Source organism: Podarcis muralis, chromosome 5, assembly GCF_964188315.1.
Source record: "Podarcis muralis chromosome 5, rPodMur119.hap1.1, whole genome shotgun sequence".
NCBI lineage: Eukaryota > Metazoa > Chordata > Lepidosauria > Squamata > Lacertidae > Podarcis > Podarcis muralis.
The window spans coordinates 39,148,961-39,173,400 of NC_135659.1; the positions used below are offsets into that span (position 1 = coordinate 39,148,961).

At 39.2% G+C, this 24,440-nt stretch overlaps 1 protein-coding gene across 14 annotated transcripts in view; it reads right to left on the reverse strand.

Annotated features, from left to right (window-relative positions):
• Positions 1-24,440, reverse strand: part of LRRC7 (leucine rich repeat containing 7) — a 169,136-nt gene that overhangs the window by 133,472 nt on the left and 11,224 nt on the right. For 12 of the 14 annotated variants that reach the window (XR_003707175.2, XM_028733111.2, XM_028733101.2 and 9 more), the window contains exon 2: positions 16,654-16,707. The exons of 1 other annotated variant lie outside the window; for it this stretch is intronic. Coding sequence is in view for 11 of the 13 variants with exons in the window: in XM_028733111.2 (XP_028588944.2) it covers positions 16,654-16,669 (16 nt within the window). In the remaining 2 variants the exon portion in view is untranslated. Of the gene's footprint in view, positions 1-16,653; positions 16,708-19,940; positions 19,967-24,440 lie in introns of those variants that run through there. One more of the 14 variants, XM_077928596.1, reaches the window with a different exon arrangement.

Consider the following 24,440-nt stretch of genomic DNA (forward strand, 5'->3'; position numbering starts at 1 on the left):
GGAAAAGGTTTCTTATTATGTGTGATGGTTCTTGCATTAAATAAATATCCCTTTTCACATAGGAGTCCCTTTCATCCACATATGTGGATAAAATTCAAACAGGAGAAGCCTTTTTTACTTTTTAAAAAAATATATAATTTTTATTTATTTTCCATTTAATATTATACATTCACATCATTATTATCCACTTTACCGCCTTGGCCCTTTAGAGCCTTTTTACTTCTAATCTTCCCTTTCTCTCCCGGGTGGCCGCTTGACATTTCAGCTCATAACAGGGCTTCTGGGTGATGTGGTCACTAGATGTTTGCAAATTTGATTAACAGGCTTATACAAAACAGGGGGACTGTGTATAAGTGAGAACTCCACACAAGGTAGCAACTGTCTCGTTCTGAAAGTTTAAGTGGTAAATGTTTCTCTGGAATTTGCATGCATGTATTAGGAACCATGAGATAATTTGTAGGGGGGAAATGTAACATTCACTTAAAGGTAAAGGGACCCCTGACCATTAGGTCCAGTCGTGGCCGACTCTGGGGTTGCGGCACTCATCTCACTTTATTGGCCGAGGGAGCCGGCGTACAGCTTCCGGGTCATGTGGCCAGCATGACTAAGTCGCTTCTGGAGAACCAGAGCAGCGCACGGAAACACCGTTTACCTTCCCACCGGAGCAGTACCTATTTATCTATTTGCACTTTGAGGTGCTTCTGAACTGCTAGGTTGGCAGGAGCAGGGACCGAGCAACGGGAACTCACCCCATCGTGGCGATTCGAACCACCAACCTTCTGATCGGCAAGTCCTAGGCTCTGTGGTTTAACCCACAGCGCCACCCATGTCCCTAACATTCACTTAGCTTCATATTAACACAGTGAATATTTGAAACTGAAATCAAAAAGGAACCCAAGAGCTATTTTATTTCAAAGAAGATGTGAGAAGACTGCAAAAATAATTCTCACATTATATCTGGAGTTAACACAAGCAGGATAGTTGGTAAGACTAAGAACTAAAATTAGCAAAATCAGGACAATTAAGAAGACGTAGAAGAGTCAGCTAAGGCACAAACTACATTACAGGAGACAGGATACAGAAGACATGAGTATGTCTAGCCTCGAATACTCTCTCCTTTCCCACCCTCTTGAGGCCAAGGTGGAAAGACTGGAAGCTGCCACTTTCATTTAACTACAGTTAAATGATTATTTATTGTTATACCACAATGCCCAATTTGGATGACATGGGAGAGTGTAGTTAACTAAATGCAGAAACGAAATGCTCTGGCATGTTAGAGGTGGTATGGAAAGTGCACATAGGCGCCGACTCCATGGGGCTTGAGGGGGCCCGAGCCCCCTCAAAAATTCGTTTGGGGGGGCTCCGCCCCCCCAATAATCTCCGGCGCCCCTCCAGCAGAGCGCCATCGCCGCCCCTCTCCCAGCCCAAAATGCACAGGGAGGGGCGGGCTGCATGCCTCCTGCCCTCCCTCCCGAGCAAAAGCTCCACCCAATTTCCTTTGGAGCTGATTAATAGGCGCAGCACGCTCTCCCCTATTCGCTCACGAGGAGGCGGCGCCACTTTATTTGCATATTCATGAGCTTATTTATTATTCATGAGCTTTCCCGGGCCCCCCCAATATTTTTTATAAGTCCGCGTCCCTGAAAGTGCATGAGCCCAAGAAAAAGCTAGGTTCATTCATGTAGTGCTAAACCATGGTTTGGTGTTATAGCCAACAATACCACTTTGGCATTGTTAGATCATTTCTCCCCAGGAAAGTATAGCAGAAAAATACACTTCATTACCACTCCATCATCCAAGTAAGTCACAAATATATATCACTAAAAGACAGCGGGGCAGGAAAAATAGGGAGATCTGCCAATACCCAATATTATTCCTGCATGAGGTGGAACATTTTAACTTGTATCCTACATACCAGTACATTTAAAATTGGGGAAAGGGGAAGAGATAGAAAAATAAGGCATGCAGGAGTTTTGCTTGAAAGTTAACTACTCTAAACTATTAAGTTAACTAAGTTTTAAAAACAAAACAAAGCAGCTAAGAATGAACCACTCCTCAGATACTGAACTTGAAAACGACTACCTAACATGCTGAGACAAAATCAAATGAACAGACTCATCAGTTTGCCAAAGAAATGTTTAGCTATTGCCAAGAAAGTATTTGTTATTGTGATATTTTTAAACGTTTTAATTTGCGTATTTTTAAATTTTTCTGTACTTGGACCTTACTACAAACTGTTTTGAAGAGTGTTTAATGATTAACAATGCAATCTTATGCATCTATCTTCAGAAATAAGTCCCACTGTGTCCAACGTGGTTTACTTCTTAGTAAGAGTGTCCAGGATTGCTGCCTCAATATATAAAATGGAGCAGCTGATGTGAAATTTAAAATGACAACATGAATAGTAACATTACTGTTACTATTATTACTATGAGTTTGTAACCATGTTTTAATCAGATTGGGAGATGAGTAGACGTCTAAGCTTTTATATAACTGGGGCAGCCACTGAAAGAGGGAGACAGTTTGATTCATCTTTCCATCTACTCATCCTGCTTTATGTAAGACATAAGGAAAGCTACACTACCAAGCTGAGAAGATGAGGCTCTATGAAAGTCTTAAAAACACTATTATCCTAAATCAGTGTTTTTGATTAATTTGAATTTATCCAGGACAGGTCAAACACTTGCTCTAGATATAATTTAATTCAGGTTAATGAGAACCAGTAAGGTTACATTGATCTTGTCATGCTCAATACAGAAAAGGGGCTTATTTCAGTTAATTGTGTTTAATGCTCTCAGGCCAGATTCTTTGCACAAGGGACTTAGATCAGTCTACAATCAGAATGATTTGTTGTACCAGATTTCCTACATTGCCTGAATATTTGTACTTACTTTGACCATTACCCAAAATGTAAAGAAAAGAGGAACCTACCATTCCATTCCTCTTAGTGCCCTTGATTATAAGTCATCCTGTAAGATAATTTTATTATTCCTTCAATTCAACCCGTGAATAGGAAACTGTTTGACAATGGAACTTTAGAAACAGAAAACTGCTGAAATTTTGTTTGCATGGCCATGAGCGAACTCGTATAGTAGGATGTGTAATCTGTCTCATTAATTGATTCTATTTACTTCACTGTACCAGCAGAGTACTATGACTGAACAGCCTTATCCTATAGGTCTGCTAAAGTTCAAACATAAAAGCTTCCAGTAACACTTTGTTTAAGCTTGCATTTAACCAGCAGAATGAATGAAGTGTTGGATAACTGATTTACACACACACACACACACACACACGTTTAATTAATTCCCATCGCAGAGGGAAAACATATATTGTGGTAAAGGCATAGGACCTTCACATTCCTGAGAAAGTCAAGCTTTCAAAGAATTTACATTCCTGATAATATTTCTGTGTCACTTCTCTGCTTGAACCATTTCTACACAACATACCTTAATGGAAATCTCATTACTGGAATTGCCACCAAAATAATCTTCTGACAAGAAAAGGATTACTTGGCCCAGTGATTTAGTGCCAACATCCATTTGGGCCCACCTTATAACAAAGTCCATTTCCAATTCTTGAACTCCTAGCAACTCATACCACCATGCAACACTTATGTGCAATAAAATATCAATTTTAGAATATTTACATAAATTCTATGGCCCCAAATGGGTCATACATGCTTAGTAAACATGCTGGTTTACACAGTCATATATTGGTTCCACTAAAACCAGGTGATTATCAGTTTCTTTATTGCTTTCCTTTAATTAAAATTTGAACAAAAATTATCTTGTAATTGCACACTGCTCATTAACAATCAGATATCACACAATATACGTAAAAAAAACCTCTTCACGTGCATTTTAAATCAAAGTAACCTTGTCTGACGAGCTCTTATTTATTCTGCAATATCATTACATGCAAAATGAAGAACTATAAAACATTCCACTATTCACTGTAAGGCAGCTTACAGTTAAAATAGAAGCAGCTATAATCATGGGGGAAATCAATCATTAAAAAATTATTAAACATAATCTATTAAAACACACAGAACACTACAATAAAAACATAACACCAGCCCATTCCTTAAAAAGAGTCAATTCGCACACATCTGTTGGAACAAGAAGTCTTCACCCGCTGAAGGAAGGACAACAAGGAGGGAAGCCAGACTAATCTCTCTAGGAAGGGGGTTTCAAAGTTTGGGAGCAGCCAATGAAAGTAAAGTTGGACAAAGATATATCTTGCTTTCACATTGTTCCGCAACTCCCAGAATCAATGTTAATTAAAAGGGATGAAATGCCTTGGAAAATCTGGTTACTTCAAAATCTGAATCTATCCATTTACAAATCTTCAGTTGTGTGGCTAGCAGACCTTCAAAGTCTGTCAGAAAAGAGGAGCTGAGCCAGTAACTTGTCAAGGTATTCTGCCAGGAGATGAGCCTGATTAACTATAAGTGCTGACTCAGAGGTGTTAAAGATCTCCTTTTTAACATTAGTCTTTTCCTATCCCAATTTCCAATTAGTTCCTGATTGCTACAGTGGTTTAATCCTGAAACCTGCTGAGCTATCTCTTTTTTCAAAATCTGCTTTTAATGCTAATCTGCACTGTAGTACTGACAAGCGCTCTCAAGTTCTGTGTTAATTTTATTCATAAATACAGTGGCCTAGACCAAGGTCAGTATATAATGAAGCAAGTAACATGTTCAGCAGCAAACAAAATTAAGCAGTTTTAAAGAGAAAGCTCTTACTTGTTTGCCATAAAAAACTAAACATATTCTGTTCCTTTGCTTTGATAAATCAGCATATTACAAGAAAAAGTAGCCTTGGAACAATTTATTCAATGAGTAGTCTATGTTCTGGAGCCAGGCCAAGGCATTTTCTGTCTCAGGTAAATGGCAAGATACACTCCCCACATTCTGTAAGACAAATGGAATACCAGTTGAACCTTACTTCAACACTGTTAATGGAACAGCATCCTCCACTGTACCCAAAGGCAGCAAGCTATCTTAGCAGGCTGACAGCAAAGTGGAAAATAGTACAAATCTAAACTTTCCAATTCAGCTCTGATATTCACATGTGCCAAAATGGTACAATACTTGCAACTAGTCAACAGGTGTACCAGGCTTAGTAACAGAGATTATTTTTACAGAAGCAGTTTCCAAATCTATGGTCATTAGCTGAAATTCAGTCAATGAAAAGGATGGGAGGTAGGAAGTCAGATGATTTAAGGGGCACACAAAATATACCCCAAGATACAGGAAACAGAAGAATCTGGCATGACTCACTGACTATCATGCTGGAAAGATAAAGCAGAGAGTTTGATACATGAGCCACCACCGTTTTAAGAAATTGTTCAGGACTACAGAGCTTAGGCAGTAACTACTATTGTAAATAGGAGTGTCTTCAAAAGCCAGCAGACAGCCAATACTGATGAGGCCTCTTGTATTCTAGAGTTCCCAAATACTGGTGCTATGAGTGAAAAAGCCCACCTCTGCATTACTCCAAGGCAACCATCATCAGGGCATGGGAACACTAACTAGGTTCCATTTGTTGATATTCATGCCCTTATCAAGCAGTAATTACAAAAGCAAACAGCAGCTGTTAAAAATAAAATCCAGTACAACACTTTAAATAAATAACAAATGTAATTAAAACAATAAGTGATATAAAGTAATAGAATCCCAGCACAGCTCTTTACAAAGCCCATTTAAAACATAATAAAACATGGACCATGTCCCCATCTTTAAGTGCCTGCCAATCTATCGATGGCAGGTCTATGAGCAGGGACTCTGACACCAATCCTAAAGGCTAGGCAGGTTCATAACCAATCCTTCAGATGGCCTGGTCCCAAACTCCTTAGGGCTTTAAAAGGTCAATACCATACTTTATATTCGGCTCAGAAACAACAAGGCAGACAACTTGCCTGTGTTCCAAATGCTTAACAGCAGCAAGAATCATGTATCATGTACGAGTTGTAGGTTCCAACCTATTTTCCAAGGCAGCTCGTGTAGGGCATGTCACAATATTCTAGATGTAACCATTGTCTGTTGGCATCTGACTTGGCAGACAATGGAGGAGTGCGCTTTTGGGGGTGAGGTCAAGCTGTTAGATGGTTGTAGCCGTGGGCATAGCCAAGAGAGGACAGGAAGGGACAGCTGCTCCTCCCTAAATGAATACAAATCTGAGGTTCTGCCCCTGCCCTAACAAAAATCCTGCCTATGCCCAGGGTTGATGTTGCCAGCCTTCATGTAACATTTGCAGACATCTTTGTAACTCAGAGTTTGTCTGCCAATTGGCGTGGTGCCAGAAGCCAGCTCCCCATAGAGCATGTCCTTGGAGATTCTGCCATCTTCCATTCTGTGGACATGACCAAGCCAGTGTAGATGTTGTTGAGACAAGAGTGTGAACTTGCTGGGACATATACATATAGCAGGACATATGTAACTGAGGCATGGGCCGCTTTCTCCAGATAGGGCATATCAGCAAGGAAATGTTTCAGCTGTCTTCTGAGGTATAATGAATAGTATTCAATCTGCAGGTTTGGCCTAGGTTATCAAGTTGACCATCTGGGCATCTGCTACTATGATGGGTGTGAAGTTGGATTTTTTATGTAGGCAATTTGGACTTTTGCTAGCTTCAATTTTGGGCCTATGCAAACAGGAAATTTTCCCATGCATGTGAAGAGGACACTATTGAGACTTGGATTTTAGATATGCTACTATCGCAATTCAATGTCATTCTAGCTCCTGTGGAATATGACTGCTTCAACACCCCATGTGTACTGTCTCAGTGCCAAGAGGGAAAAGGCAGTTTGGTGGAGAAGCAAAGGAGAAGTCAACTGCAGAGAAGCCCTAGAAGAACTCAGAAGACCAAATGGGGAAAGGATTACAATTAGAAGAAAAGATTACAATTCAGAAAAGATTTAAACAGCACAAATCCAAAGAGGCACCTCCTTCTCTCAGGCATCACCTTTTTTCCTATTCTTGCTTGTTATAAGGATCCCTAGCCCAGGTCCTTTGCATGTGTGAGTATTCCTTCCTTGGTGTGTGCAGGCGGATTAGGGTTACTGTGCTAGTAGGATAATTATTTCACTCAAATCTCTGTTTCCAAGACTTCTCTTCACAAGGAAGAGAAAGTCCTAAGCTGTTTAATACTTGATTAGGAGATAAAGCTTTGAACTTTCATTTTTGGTCTAGTTGTTTATCCTGGTATCCTTGCATTCTCCTTTTGCAAAGAAAAGTTTCCATTCTGTGTGTCTCAGGCATAATCAACCCTGGCATACACATAAAGTTCACAATCTAGTGTGGATGCACTGTTCAAGAACCAACACCTGCATCCAGCATATTAAAGCAGCAACACTTGAGCTCATCAGCATATATTAGCAAACAGCCACATATGTTTAGTTCTTTTAATGCAATAAAATGAGACAGAAACAGCTTTTTCTTATTTAATAAAGCTATGAAGCAGGTCCATTGGCTATGATGACAACCCAGTTAACAGTAACGATTTCACAATATCACATTGGAAAAAGGAAATAGCTATTCCGTCATGAGCACTTTTACATTCTAAAAATTTCCATTATACGTTAACTATAAAAGACACATTTTTATCCTAGAGCTTCAATGCATATTATACATTAAATGTTGCTCTGGCACAAGCCCTAGGATTTAGGTAGCAGGAGGACTGCTTTAGTTTCCATGCTGCTGTATTTGGCACAAAAAGAACTTTGAATGTTTAGCGATCAGCCTCAGGGCAAATCTTCCACTTACAATATTATCCACTTAAAGGACTGGTTGGATTTCATAATTCAAGGATCAAGCCTCTGCAACATGCAGTATTATGCTTTGTTTGTAGAAAAACACAGGACATTTTTTCTGTCTGTGTGTTTACTACAACTATGACATGGGAATCTACTTGTATAATCTAACACTACAGGGTGACAATCAGAACAAGCCTCTGTTATGAGAATGTTTTAACATTCCACATCCTTATTTTGGCCATCATAATTTTAATTTGAGATGGTTGAGTGAAGAAAGAAAGAAATAGGCTGTTACCTTAAAATAACCAGATTAGACAAGTAGGGAGTAAAAAATAGTCTGCACCCAGTGTTTGCCCCGGGTGTAAAAATAAACAGCTACAGTGAACAGATTACCTGCTCAACAGAAGTGACTAACTTAAAAAAGTTGGCAGTTAGATATTCAACTAAATGTTTTCTATATACTACGGATGACTAGGCTATATGAAGAAAAAGCAAGATATAATAGCAGGGTATCTGACACAAAGGCTGTCTTGCATATCCCTTAGATATGCTACATACTACAAAAGGAAGAATTAACACATTAAAGATAAAGAAAAAAAGAGAGGATACTGTATATATTTTAATTTCATAGATTTCTATAATACACTCACATTTGAGTACGCCATACCTTTTAGGGTCAGGGTCTTTTACTCACATGCACAATATAAAATAAAAATAAAAATATAGAAAATGTTATATGAAGGTATCTATACAATGGAAAGTTAACAATATTACGTTACAACTCTTCAACAAGGCGTCTTGTCACCTTTATCCTAGCGTAAAGTGATTCACTAGGGATGGGGGAGTGCTAACTTATGGAGTCTATGTGGGCAGTGTCTGACTAAGAAACAGACCTTGGAGTTGCAGTGGATAGCTGGATGAAAATATCAATGCAGTGTGTGGCACATCTGAAAAAGTCCAATTCTATCTTAGGGCTCATTAGGAAACCTGGTTGCCTTTAAAAGGACAAATTAATGAAAGAATGAGCCATCAATGGCTACTATATAAAATGGTTATGATGGCTGTGTACTACCTATATCATCTGAGGCAGAAATGCCTCTCAGTAAAAAGGTAAAGGTAAAGGACCCCTGGACGGTTAAGTCCAGTCAAAGACGACTATGAGGTGCTGCACTCATCTAGCATTTTAGGCCAAGGGAGCCGGCGTTTGTCCACAGACAACTTTCCAGGTCATGTTGCCAGAATGACTAAACCACTTCCGGCACAACAGGACACCGTGACGAGTGCCAGAGTGCAAAGAAGCACTGTTTACCTTCCAGCTGCAGCGGTACCTATTTATCTACTTGCACTGGTATGCTTTCAAACTGCTAAGTTGGCAGGAGCTGGGGCAGAGCAATGGGAGCTCACCCTGTTGTGCAAATTCAAACCACTGACCTTCTGATCAGCAAGCCCATGAGGCACAGCGCCACCTGATCCCCTGCCTCTCAGTACTAGTTGTTGGAGAGAAACAAGTGGAAAGGGTACTGCTATGCTCATATCCTGCTTGCCGACTTCCCATAAGTTTCTGGTGGGACAGTGTGAGAAAGGACCCTAGGTTAGATGAGCCTTTGGTCTGATGCAGGAGGACAAGTCAAACAGCTCAGTTGGTTAGAGCATGGCGCTGATAACGCCAAGGTTGCAGGTTTGATCCCCATATGGGACAACTGCATATTCCTGCACTGCAGGGAGTTGGACTAGATGATCCTCAGGGTCCTTTCCAACTCTTATGATTCTATGACTCTTACGTTCCTAGAGCACAAATGTAGTACTACAGAAGAAAGAAGCTAGGGAGAGGCTGCAAAAGGACTGAGATGCTAAATTGAGGGAGACAAGTTAGCATGTATTGGCTTAGTTAGGTTTAGGGTTGATTTGAGCCAATATTGATTTTAGTAGCAGTGTTATTTTTTGTTCTTATGGATAACTTTTTAAAATAAGGAGTTTTTTCTGGAACATCTTTTCAAAACTGTTGACCTTAAGTAAAATTTGTGTTTGTTTCGCTTTAAATGTCTCTAAAGCCTTATACCTCACAACACACAATTGCCTTGCTGCTCTACCCACCCTATGTGAGTGTTGGCTTAATCTCTTTAATTGATGACACATTGTTCTAATCCAGCAATATAAATTTGGCTGGCGCCTACTATGTGGACTGGCCTCCCCAAAGAGTTGCTCCTACTTTTTAAAAAAGGGTTTCAAAATGAGTTAAGTTTCTGCAGGCATTCTTAAAGCTATAGCCTTTAAGCATTTCTATCTTATTGCTGCTTTTTAACCAAAATGGATTGTTTTATTTGATATATTATCTTCTTATTGTAACTGCATTTTGTTGTGAACCACCTCAATATAAAAAGTCAGTACACAAATTATAGATATATATATAAAAAAACAAAACTGCCACTATTTCATGTTTACTATAATGTTCTTACACATTCACAAATATCTGACTGCCAGAAAATGAAAGTAATCAATAAGAAATAGCCAACTGGCAGGAGGAATATGTATTAAGAAACCATTTATTCAGATCTTTCAAGACTTTAAAAATGATTACTTCACTAATTATGATAATTTCAAATCAATCTTGGCTCCGAAACAGAAAAGGACAACAGTAAAAAGATAGATTCAACTACACTGTAAGTTCCACAGGGTCTATTATAATAGATGGATGGGTGGGGAAAACAAGAAAGTAAAAAATGAACAGCTAGCCTTTAGCAATATATCATTACTAACTGTATAAATACAAATATTGACTGAATATCTAAGCATAAAGGCACTAATCATTCAGATGTGAACTTCAAATAAAAGGATAGGCTACTAATATACATTTATGCTGATATTACAACAAAATGACACAAATAACTGAGATCCTGGATCACCAAAAATAGAAACTGGCATGAAGCTTTTGTACTAAGAATGTAGCCCCTTGGCCTCTCAACAAACATTAACCTTAAAATAGGCAGTTCTGCCAATGCCTCAAGGCTGTGAAAAGATGTACATATGATGAATGCTATATATTCTAAGTGAAGGCAGAGGTACAAATGCAAATGAGAACCTTGCCCTTTTAACTACACTCCCAGAGGCTTAGTAAGAGCCATGGACAAACAAGTAACCCTGTGGAAAAAATAGCAATTATTATGCTCTTTATAAAAACATAGTGATTTACTTATTTTTAACTGACTGACTCTTTAGAAAAGGCAACCTGGAAAAAAATCCTATGTATGAACATTGCTTTGAACATATTCTTCCCATTAATATACTTGGCTTCAACAAAACAAACAACAAAGCATAACTTCCCCAACCCCAAGAGGTAACTCTACCAGTTCTAGCTTCTTATACCATAAATATCTGGCCATGTTATTTTAGCTAGGCAAATAAATTCATCAAGTCCTAAAAACAGGCTTCTCAAACATTTAATCCTGTTGAATATGATCACCACAAATTTACACTGTTCTGGAGTTTTCAATCTGGCACCAAATTTCAATTTCTGCTGAAAAGCTGACGGCATTGACATTAAACATATTACTTGGGACTTGAAAGGTGGGAAGAACAGCAATTACAGAGCACCAATTACAGGAGCATCACAATTGAACATGGTAACATTTGAAACAGTGTGAAATTGGTTGTTCAAGAAAGTCCCGAAGGAAGAACTCTGTTTCAAAGGAAGTAACGTTAAGGTTTTCTTGCCCTTAGTTGAGATTTGCCTCTTGGGTATACAAATATACACATCCATTTGTGCAGAAGTTTAAGTTGCATGCTGCCAATGTATCTTCTCTTGAATTTCAGCTGATTTTGGAAATATTGTAGACTTAAGACATGTTGACTTAATGGCTTGTATCTCAGAGAAGGTGACAATAGCAGATGGAATGTGCCACAGTCACCTACTGGATACTCTTAGTGATGTAATTAGAAATAACATCTTCTTTCCTACCCACCCTGATGCATATAATATTTTATTAACTTTAAAAGTTAAAGATTCCCCTAATAATTTAGTTGCTCTGTCTCCCATTACTATGCAAACAATGTGCAATGTATCCAATCAAGCAATATTTTGGCAAGCGTTATAAGGCTAACCCTTCTATCTTCCAAGGATTCTTACTTTTTCAAAGCTTCCCTTGCCTGAAACATACACATCTGTATACAGTACTGAAGTTCTCAGCACATGTAAGCATGTATTATTTTCATACATCCTACATTCACCTCTTCACAGGACCCGCCCTACCATTAGGAAGATTAGCAGATAGCTATTCGGGCACTGGATGCTGAGGTTGGGGAGCAATTCATCCCAAGTTGTCCTCCCCCCCCGTAACCATTTCCATTGTTCAAAGTCAGCACTGCAATGAAACAACACTGGCTGGCAGCCTCATCTTGTTGTTGCCTTCTATCAATGTGCCACCTACAACACCATTAAGGCCTACAACCAAGCGAGGAAGCCGAGAGGTAGCCAGCATGCAAAGGACTTACATTCCAGTGGGCATCACATATGCATTTGCATTGTTTTTCTCACATGACACCTGCTGCCCCTGAAGAAGCTGCTCTCAGGTACAGTTGGGGATGCTGTCCCATTGCCAGTGTTGAAATAAGATTTAACTGCCAATTTGGTCAACTGCTCTAGGTGGAACTGGGAGGGGTGGCCCTGTTCTTTGCCTGAAGCAGCAAAATGTATTGGGCCAGCTTCTTCAAAATTATAAAAGTATGTTTAAGATACATTGAAATAGTTATGAATTTGTCTCTTAGCAAGGTTCTCTCAAATGATAGTTCATGTTTAATCAAACAAAAAAACTGATTCTGATTTAAAATTTAAGCACATTAACACTGAGTTTCTTACGAATAGCAGCTTGAGAACATCACGCTTAATTTGTTGACATACGGTTCTTGTTCGAGGGCTTTGTTCACTGCCTTCTGTTCCTAAAAGTTAATCTAAAGTGCTAAATAAAATTTTAAAATAACAGTACTATATTCTACCAGACACTTGGGAAAATGGGAGAGTAACACCACAATCTCTCTCTCTCTCAGACACTGACACTGACACACACACACAAACTCATCATCTTGCTGATCAACTCTTGCATTTAATCATTGTTCCACTTTATCATCTCCTCTGTAAACATCATGGGGTCTGTATGCCAGCACATTTATAGGCTTTATTCCAAACTGAAGATGGAAATTTGAGCAGTACAAACCATGGCTAGCACCTGGCCTGTCACTGAACTGGAAGACAGATTACCATCACTAGAATGTTACCCATATTTGACAGAGATGTAGGGGTGGAATCCAACAAAGTCTGTTCATTTATTTGTTTTATTTTTATTTCATTATTTCATTACATTTATGAATTGCTTCCCATGAAAGATCCCAGGGTGATTAAACAATAAAAACAACTTCTGATCCAATACAGATATAGACAAGGACAAGGCTTGCTGAAAAATGAAGGTACGAAAAAGGACCAATAGACCAAAAGGACCAAAAAGGCAATAGATAAGGCATTTGTCTGAAGTTCCAAAAGGGTAAGTGCTGCCACAAGAAAGGTATTATACATACTTTGCTATAAAAGGATGTTGAAATGGACTATATTTTGGCTGTACAACACCACTATCCATAATTCACTTGCTCTTGCTGATTTTCTCAGGCTGTGATAAAGCAAATGTCGTATTGGCTGTTCCTTTAGCATGATGGGTCACTGCTAAAACAACTGCAAATAGCCACACCTCTAGTTACTTGTGAAGTCAAGTGCAATATAGTGCAATGGTGGCAGGCAAATTAATACTGCAACCCTTAATGCTGTTGTATGAAAGTAAACCCAACTAAACCGCTGGATTTATTTCTAAGGAATTAGGCATAGGATAAGATGCAGTTTTATACCTAGAGAAAATAGAAAAGCAAGCCTTCAAAGTTTATGTTAATCAAACACTTTGAATTCCCTGGCTATTTTAGAATGCATCCTGAAAATTACTGTGAGGCAACTTAAACCATGGGTATCGCATAACTGGAGACACTTGCAAGTTTTTTCCATCTGTACCGATACAAACAGATCTTGACGATGCTTTTGCTGGGTGTGCAGTTTTTATAAGCGACAGAGTTACGATCTCCCTCATACAAATTTTATGAGCTGCAATCTGGGAATAACAGCAACTTCACTCATTTATCCATCTTAGCAAGATATCTGAAAATCTTAGTGACTATACAGCAAGCATGAACAGTTTTAAAAGCATGAATTTCAGAGCTAGCTCAATCTACAATATATGCTTTGTTTGAACTGCTCATGCTTGCTGCCTGTATTCCTTTCAAATAAGAAAAGACATCTGCAGCAAAGAGTGTGATCAGAACTGCTGCACAGAATAGGACTGCTGAATTTGTTTTATCTCTATATCCTTCTCCATTGGCCATCACAGGGTTACTCAATAAACATCTATCCCTTGGGGAAGAAAAAAGATTCTAGATTCTGGTAATTTAGCTGAGCTGTCCCCCTGTAACTGCCACCACAGGGCCATTCAAGGATCATCTTGACCTTAGGGGGAGGTAAGATTTGGCTTTCAAAAAAGGTTCTTTTTCTTTTTAAGTTGTCTTGGCTGTTTTATTATGTACTTGCTGGTTGTGGGTTGTTTTTATTTTAAAAGAAGTAAACCATTTTGTGGATTTGCCTAAAGGTAAAGGTAAAGGTAAAGGTACCCCTGCCCATACGGGCCAGTCTTGACAGACTCTAGGGTTGTGCGCTCATCTCACTCTATAGGCCAGGAGCCAGCGCTGTCCGCAGACACTTCCGGGTCACGTGGCCAGCGTGACGAAGCTGCTCTGGCGAGCCAGAGCAGCACACGGAAACGCTGTTTACCTTCCCGCTAGTAAGCGGTCCCTATTTATCTACTTGCACCCGGGGGTGCTTTTGAACTGCTAGGTTGGCAGGCGCTGGGACCGAGCAACGGGAGCACACCCCGCCGCGGGGATTCAAACCGCCGACCATGCGACCGGCAAGTCCTAGGCGCTGAGGTTTTACCCACAGCGCCACCCGCGTCCCTATTTGCCTAAAAAGGAGTATATAAATACCTTATATAAATAACTAAACAACAAAAAAATCTGAGAAGCCAAATTTGGTTAAAGAACTGCTTAATATGATGGCCTTGGAATTTACAAAATGATGGCACTAGAACCATCTATGCTGCTTATGCCAAAATATGGCTTCAGGAAACTATGAAACTGCTGCAAGGATGAATAATACATCCTGTATGTGTTCAGCAATCCTATGTCAAACATATCAAATTTCAGACATCCTATGATTTTCTTTTTCAACACAACAAGTAGAGGGACGGCTGCTACCTGATCATCACATGGACAAGTTTAAGTAAAGGTTAGTGTGAAAGACAATTTTAATAATTCTGAGGACGCCATTTTTAAAATCAGTTTATAAGTTCTATAATTTGCACTAAAATACAGTTTTACTAAGGTGCAATTGCAGAGTTACCTTCTTTTTTTAAAAAAAGGTACACAACAGTTATTTTACTATTACTGTAATTTGAAGATTGCTTCCCTACCCCCCCCCCCACAAAATAAATAGTATAGGTCACTATAACAGTGCTGGCCAGAAAGGCATCACGTGAAGCGGGTTTTAATCATTTTTCTTACAAAAAGTAAAAATACTGTTTGTTGTTCTTTTAAAGGGAGTTTAGTAGAAATTAAAATTTACTACAAATTTAGATTGATTTTAAAACATGCTAATAAAATGGCATCCATGGGAACAATAATGTGAAGATGTGCTTAAGTAGACGTATAGTTCACCCATCCATATATGAGTGCACAAGTCAAAACGATGCTTCTTAAGACAACAGAAAAGGGGTACTAAGGCAAAATGCACCTTGGAGTTGGGGGGAAAGAACTGAATAGTAGCATGCGGCTGGATTTGCTGTGATCTTAAACAAAATAGAAGAATCACAGTGGAAACAGTAAATAACAGTTTGGTGATGATGTCATGGAGACACTCTTTTAAAAGAATGAATAACAAAGCATGACAATTCCAAAGTGAACACATAGTATAGAAGCACCCCCTGTGATAGCAACTTTGCCTGCTTTCTTGGAACGTGGCCCTCTGCCACAGATATTATGCTTTCGTCCCTTGATATGCATAGGAGCTTGGTAAACAACTACTACTACTATTGAAGCCAATAAGAGTCTTCATATGAGGGACTGTGCTCTGAGTCTTGCTCACGCATGGGAACAATGCAAAAATGAACACTGCACTAGAAAATGGTGAATGTACGATGATGCATGCTGACTGTTAGGCACAGTAACTGTCATATGCACAGACTCAACATTGTCCCTCAAATTAGAAGCAGCTCTTAACAGAGCCACAGTGTAGTTCCTGTAGACAATCATGAAGTGACAAACAGGGACCATTTCCCATTTACACATGGTTGTGCGTGCTCTTAATCCTTATTGGGTTAAGCAGCCCTCAAATCCAGAAGCACGTGAAATCAAAGGATTAAAATGCATATGCTCTGCTGCCACAACTAGTTTTAGGGAACAAATACCAGTTCAAGACTTCAGTAGTCATGTGAATCATGATACAAAAAGAGAACTATATTGGTATCATCATCTTCACTATACATAATCTGAACACAGAGAGTGAGGAACATATTTGTTCAAATGCATAGCTGCACAGATAAAAGAAACAGAGTTGCATCAGATATTATTTCAGTTTGAAGAATTTAGAACAAGTAGGGGAATTGCCTGGAATGAGACACAATATGAATAATCTAAAAGGTGTGCTAATGTTATCCTTATCACCATATTACTTAACAATTAGGTAAGTGCTACAGAAACATATCAATGTTGCTTGCAAAACCAATATATGTAAATAGTTGAAAACCATCTTGTTCTTACCCAGAGATTCCATCATTTTTTGCTCCTAATATCGAGTAGAAATAAGTTGTGAACCTGTAGACAAAAACAAACATACCAATGCACTAACATCAGACAGTGCCCTGGAAAACTGAACCACAGAAATGAGTGCAAATTCTTTTAGTGGCACTGAGCCAGGGTGCACATTCTGGGAGTATTTTATTATCTGTGCTTAATTAGTTTGGGACTGTGTTCTGATCAAAGTGAGAGAATGAGGCCATAAAATACAGTCCCTTATTTTGTGGATAAAAGCATGGATGTCATTACTTAAAGCATGTAAGAAATCCAATTAAAAAGATTTTCAATCCTTCCTAGCAGAAGTAAAACAAGTTAACTCTATTCCATCCAGATTTATAAAGCAGATATTAAATGACAGATAATTCACAGTAGAGAGTTACATTCACGTTGGAACTAAACAATGAAGGTTTCTATGATTGAAAAAAATAGAAATTTCTTTCTTGCCTCTTTCAGTTCTCTTTTCCCTTGTTTTCTTTTACCTGTGCAAGTATGGCAATGCTGCAATTCTATACACAAGTACATGTAAGTCAGAGAAGGAAAATCTGTGCCCCTCTAGCCCCAGCCAGCAGGGCCAATAGTTAGGGAATATGGGAGTTGAAGTAAACCCTCCCAAGTATTAGTACGTACTTCTGAGTAAGCATGCTTCGGATTGTATGTTCATTTGAAGGACTGTTTATTTAAGCAGTAAAACAAACCCTCTCTTTTTTAGGAAGTCCTTGGCCTATCTTAAAACATAGCAAACAGAAAGCAAGGAAGCATTCCCAACAGGTCTGACTCTCAGTTTTGCTGTCCCCTCCCCAACAATAACCTTTACCTTGCACTGTTCCAAATGAAACAAAAGGAACCCGTCAAGTCATGCATTAAAGAAAAATGTAAAGATAAACATTTCCCAAACCACAGATATTTCCACATTTCATCTGTCTGTTCCCACACATTAGAGCTGCCAAACTTAATTTTCAGAATTCTGTGTTCTGCTCTGTTTCGTTGGCATCTCAAAAGACAATGAAGGGCGCCTCTGTGGGCGAAGTCAAACTACTGTGTTAGTAGCAGCAAAGGGACCTCCCTGGGGCACAAGCTTGTGTATGGAGGTCCTGGACAAGACCCAGATGACAAGACTCATTTCAGCCTCGTGCATATGGTCCGAAGGAAAGCAGAACAATATGTTTGGCACCAACTTGGCTGCAGGAGTTGCCAGGAGGAGGCATACAAGGCACCATCCAACCATTTTAGGGACTTCACTGCAGGTTTGTGTAGGGTTTACTCCTTAGCCTTTTCTTCTCCTGAAGATATACTGCAAGGCAGTGGATATCTCACAAGGCAGTGGAGGTTTAGATTCAGCATTATCCTTCTCCTAGATGAGCTACCTTCCCAGGTTGATGAGCCCCATCTACCCCTCACTTCCCTCTACAGCATGTGCAGAAACAGTCTTATTGACCACTGGACCCAGTATTAGTCTCAATCTACCAGAGCCTGTCTTCACATGCATGGGAAGTGCCTAATTCACTGAGGATTTAAGACCTATCGGCTACCCTCATCTGGTTTAGCTGACCAGTCAAAGCCATTTCCTGGGATGTGGGTGCTGTCGCATGCTGACAGCTTCTAGGAGCTACAAGTGAGAGCTGAGTGCAGGGTGGAGACCAAAGGTAGACAAACTACCCCAGAAGGAGCATGACATGTCATCAACCAGTGGTACTCCCTCCTCCCTAACACACACAAGCAACATGGTCAGATCCAATTCTCAAGAAGTCACGAAAGGCTAGTATTGCAAGCATGTTAAGGAACTGGGTTAAACTGCAGTGGCTTTCAAGGATTAGCATACATATGAGGAAGCTATAGGTGTTAGGAGATGACTTGTCCTAGTACTGACCTGATCCTAGGCTGAAAGTGCAATAAACCTCTGTGTAATTTTCTCCCTTGTTTCTCTTTCTACTATCTCTATGATTCATAAGTGAAATGATCATATTGAAGGTTGAGCAACTGAATTTAATGTAATGTGAAATAGCCCATAGCAGCCTGTTAAGGTAGGAACATTAAGCTTAAGCCTTGCACTGAAATTCTGTAGCACTTAAATTTTTAATTTTGTCCGGATTGTACTCATGGTTTTGATAGCTAGTTGAGAGATAAAACATTGTTGATAAAACATTCAAATAAAAAGACACTTTGAATGATATGCAAATCTGAACTTCTGACTATTCCCTTTGTATTGACCTAGTTTCTTTCAGTTGTAAAAATCCCATTGAAACCATCATCTGAACAGAATATTTATTTATTTTTGCTTTCTCTGACCTGCAACAGCTGCCTGTGTTGTATAAGTAGACTCTTGAGAAGATGTGAAGAGTATTACTCTCATTTGTTCCACTTGGAAATAAATTTGTGTTTTGATGTTCAGCCTTGTGGGTTAGATGTTAATCTGGAACAGTCCTGAAAACTACCTACATCAATTTACTGCTGCTGTATCTTCCGCACAAGGTTAGATATGCTGAAACACTAAGTTTTACAACTGGATTTAAGTCTGAATTTTAATATACTGCAGGACTTTTACAGTTTTAAAATAATATATATTAGGACCCCCTTTGAGAGCCCCTGAAATGGCACAATGTTGGTTAATAAATGCAGCACTGTCTGTCTATTTACGAGAACTCTGAGGCTCTCCTCCTTCCCATATGCCAAATCATGTATATACGATGTGCATGAAATTCATAAAGAAAATGGAAATAATAAAGTGAAAGGGGAAGAAAGTTTAATAAGTAAATTACTATGCAACAGTTTCCAAAAAAGTTGCAGTTACAGATAGGTAGCCGTGTTGGTCTGCCATAGTCAAAACAAAAAAAAATTCCTTCCAGTAGCACCTTAAAGACCAACTAAGTTAGTTCTTGGTATGAGCTTTCGTGTGCATGCACACTTCTTCAGATACCAAAAAAGTTGACACAAGCTCCAGGAATTTGCCAGCAGCATCAACATAAAACAGTAAGAAGTCCAAAGGGTAAGGACATAAGCTAGCAGGTAGCTTATACCAATTTCTCTAGGGCAATCATATGGCCTATTCTCTAAAACAGCACATTTCTTTGTACTTTGTACTTAAGAAGTACGGTGCACCCTTTTCTCCACTTGACTGAAGCTTACATCTTCCTATGCAGCCCAATATACAAGTTCCAAACAAGCACAAATGCCTCTCCAGTAATTAAACTCCCGGATGCATAAACAAACTCTGATGAGCACTAAATTATTAATAATTGATAATATAGACCTACTTTACTTGCTTCAGCAGCTGTGACAGACGGCCACTTCACCTAGAACAAATATCACTTGTAATTACATGTACTATGACCCTAGTCACAACAGGTATCGTCTTCCTAATACACTATTTTAGAAAAGAAATACCTGTATTCCATCAGATTTCTACCTAAACTACCTAAACTTAGCTGCGAGCTGTCCTACCTGGCAAGTGTTTAGTAATCCAATCAATTCCAAGATTTTTAAGAACAGTAGTTGATTAAGATTTTTCATAAACTAAATAACTAAAACAAAACAAAGGATAAAATTTATAGTTGGCAAGATAAAAATCACAACTGTTTTGAAAGAACAGGTATATTGCCTCCTTTAAGGAAAAAGAGAGGAATCTAATTAATAAAATAATGTCCCTGTTCTTAGTGTCTTGGCCTGTAGTAAATTACTGTGAGGCAAGGAAATCGGTTTTCAGTAAGTAGGGACATGAAAGCTGACTAAGCAAAGAGGGGGGGGGGTGTCTGTTTGTGCTTAAAAATTATGTTAATAGAGATGTAAAGGCTATTTTAAAAACACAATTTTTTTAAAAAAGTCTACTTTAAATTAGTTTATTAGTATGTTAGCAGGAATACTCTAAAAGCTCAGATATCTTAAAATATCACGGAAAAGGCTAAATAGGAAAGTCCCTTTGACACTAAATTTAAGCCTAATAAAAATAGCACTTCCAATTGATACATGCTATCAGTTTGCTTATTACAGTATGCGCAAGATTTTACAACATTTTTAACTAGTTTATATTTATACTTCTATGCAATATAGTAACTCATGAAATCTGAATAGTTTATTCTAAAACAGAGAATATTTACAAATTTTGGGTTGTATCCATTGCTGCTATTCCATTCAGTCAACAGACTTCTGCTTGCACAACAGAACTTCGCCCCCCCCCCTCTCCCCTGCAACCCCCACACATTAAAAAATCTGCTCCAGACGGTTGGGGGATCCTCTGGAGCAGATTTAGGGGAGTACAGGGAGGGAGGGGAGGGAGGAAGGACTCCTACTGCACTAGCTGTGCAATGGACACAATCCCAGAAGAACTAGTTTACCTACTGCTATTCAGGGACACGGGTGGCACTGTGGGTTAAACCACAGAGCCTAGGGCTTGCTGATCAGAATGTCAGTGGTTTGAATCCCCGCAACGGAGTGAGCGCCCGTTGCTCGGTCCCTGCTCCTGCCAACCTAGCAGTTCAAAAGCACGAAGTGCAAGTAGATAAATAGGTACCGCTCTGGCGAGAAGGTAAACGGCGTTTCCATGCACTGCTCTGGTTCGCCAGAAGCGGCTTCGTCATGCTGGCTACATGATCCAGAACCTGTACGCCGGCTCCCTCGGCCAATAAAGCGAGATGAGCGCCGCAATCCCAGAGTCGTCCACGACTGGACCTAATGGTCAGAGGTCCCTTTACCTTTACCGATTCTACAGATACTTCTGATATATATTTTGTGTCTCTCTCTGCACTATTATCGTCTTTACTGATGTTTTCATACCAAGAAGTAACATAGCACTAGCAGTTAAGCCCGAAAGTTTAGGTGAGGGGATTTATTTATTATAGGATTAAAGCCCTGAGTTTCAAAAAGAGAAAAACTATCAACAAAAGTTCTTTTTCTTAACACGACTATTATGTTGCTTCTTTTTCTCAATAGGACTATTATAATGCTTCTTTTAAGTTCATCTGAGAAAAAACTGAACATTAAAGTAAGTAGGAACTGCTGCTAGATGTGGCCTGGTTTTATGAATGGTCTTACCCTTGGGAAAATGCTGATTCATACTGCTATAGCGAGGCTGGTTTTGCCACACTGCGTCTTGCATCTGGGGTAGAGACATACAATTTAGGAGTATGTTTGTGCATTCTGACACATAGGGCACCATACACTGCCCATCAGCAAAAGGCAGGAGCTGGCCTGTATATAGCAGCCTAAGTCGCGGCACTTTCTGCTTCTCCTAGCACAGGGGCACCAGCTAGTCCTGCTATTTGATACCAGTATGGGAGTAGCCGATAGCTTCTTTATTGGCTGAAAGGGGGGGGGGTTGTGTTTTTTCACATACTTCATACTGGGAAATTGGTTTTGACTGATTCAAACGATCAATTTGACCGATGATTCAACAGATTTGCATTTGGTTGTTTGGCTAATACTACTAACAGAATGTTTCGGTCATGTAGACTGGAGTCTGGGCAAAACGTCTGATCCTTGGCAAAAGTCATGTTAAGGATTTTGAGGCACCTGAGGGTAAAAGCATTTACGGATTTCTTCGGCTTTGCTTTCCTATGGCTTCAAATCATACTGTGTCTACATTCATGTTTGCTTGCTTGTTGAAGATCATTTAATTAATAAATGTCCTTTCTACTCAATAGATATATCATGTCTTCACTCTGGTGGGAAGGCAAAGTCTCTCTGTTAGGAATGAGGCAACACCAGCCTCAGTTGCAGATTCAATGGCCTACTGTAGTCATATTCTAGATACCTATGTGAGCGAGTTACAGAGGAAAGGGATGGAAAGATACACCAGAACAGCAGACTACTTTGGGGGCTATCCCCAAGTTCTCATTATCATCATTATGCAATCCTAACAATATTGGACCTGCATCAAAAATATGTGTAGGTGGAGATAATAGGTTGGATTCAGGACTTAGATCCCAATGAACTCACCATGAAAATTTAGTAATGACTTAATTCACATTGATTTCAACAGGACTTAAGCACAACGAACAGTATGGACCAACCCAGGCTCGGTGCAGTTGTAATATCCCAAATAAATGCTGCAATATTTTTGATTCTGTACAACACAGCATCAGTACATTATTGCTACAAATCCAGCTCCATTTTTCACATTATCAGTTTTATAATTCGCCTCTAAAATTTGGACCTCATCCCTTTTCTTTCTTACCCTTCAGCTTTTTTTGTTTTTTGCAACTAACTCAAAATTTTAGCTAACCATGGAATTTATATTGTGAGATTACGAAGTATGTTAGCCCATTTACTTCAGTCTTTGCTGCACAGTGTAACGTTACAGAACAATTTTATAGATCTTAAATATTTGCACAGACAGTGGATCACCTTGTGAAGAAATAAAACCTTTAAACTGTCCTAGAGTGCTTGCACAGTTAAAAGCCACACAATTCAAATGTCAAAAAGGTCTAACCCTAAAACATTATATACCCCCAGGTTACAGAGCAGATTTAACAGTTTGCACAAACTCATTGCCATAAAGCCCCCAAAACAATCAGATTCTGCCGCAGTTTATTTCCTATCTAAGAGTATGCTCACATTAGTGAGGATATTTTTTTAAGCATAGGGGCAATTTCCCCACACTGTGTTTCAAGGTGCATGTACACTGAGATGTTCACATTAGAGAGAGGGTGGGGATGTCTTCCCCTGGCACACACAACCTTTTTGGTTCCCCTGCCCCTGCAATCCCACTAGAACTCCTATTTATTACACTGTCATCTGTGCTTGCATGCTTATCTATGCCTACAAGACAGCTGTTTGGATATGTTCACATTGCTGCTTACTCAGCATCCTGCTTTCCCATCGGTCTGAAGCTGGTTGGGGGGGGGGGATGCACCAAACAGCAGCATTTGTCAAGAAACCACAGGATCGTTATGAATTGTCACTAACGTCATGTGAATGCAGCTTCAAAAATTAGAAGTGGGAGTGAACTGGATGTGGAGTAAGTAACAAGTAGTAGTAGTAGTATGAATATATTCTGTTTCCTAAATAGCTATCCAAACCTTGCTAGTGCTGCAGATCAGAAGTTAATTATCTAAAAGTGCAGACTCTGTGAGGAAGCATGCAAAACTGCTATTTTTGGAAGCAAGGCTTTCATATCTATTGAATTCAAAATTTATAATTGCCACTGTGTACTTGATAGTCATGTTTATTGGGGGGTGAATCTACCATATAAGGACTGTCAAAAATAATCCCATTTAAAACTCTAGTGTGGGATCAAATTAGTTGATATGGAAATTTGTTCTGTTCTTTAACACCCACAAGTCCCAGAACATTAGTCTGAAGTGCTGGCATGAATAAGAACCATTTGTCAAATATGAAAATTCACAAGGTTGTCAAGAGTTTTTATACTGAACAATTCAGAGGTGTCTTTTTAAAAGTTTTGCATTGCAGTGGAGAGCAGTACTTTAATATGAAAATGCACGTATCATCAGATGGTTTCTAGTCGCAAAGAAAAATCCAATGTAATAGCCTAAACTGAAATACTAAGAGTTGCATGTCATTTTATACTGACCCACTAAACATACAAAAGAATTTAAATTCCAAAACATGAAGCAATTAGTGAAGGAGAAACATGGAAAAATATATGAACATAATTTAGATTGATTATCTTAGGCAATGTTGTTCCTGCATGTTTGCTCTGTTTAGGATACTTTAACTGACTCTGAATCTGGACTTTATGGACCACTCTACACAAAGCATAATCAAAATGACCCTTTATAGAAGTAGAAAAGAAAGAAAGA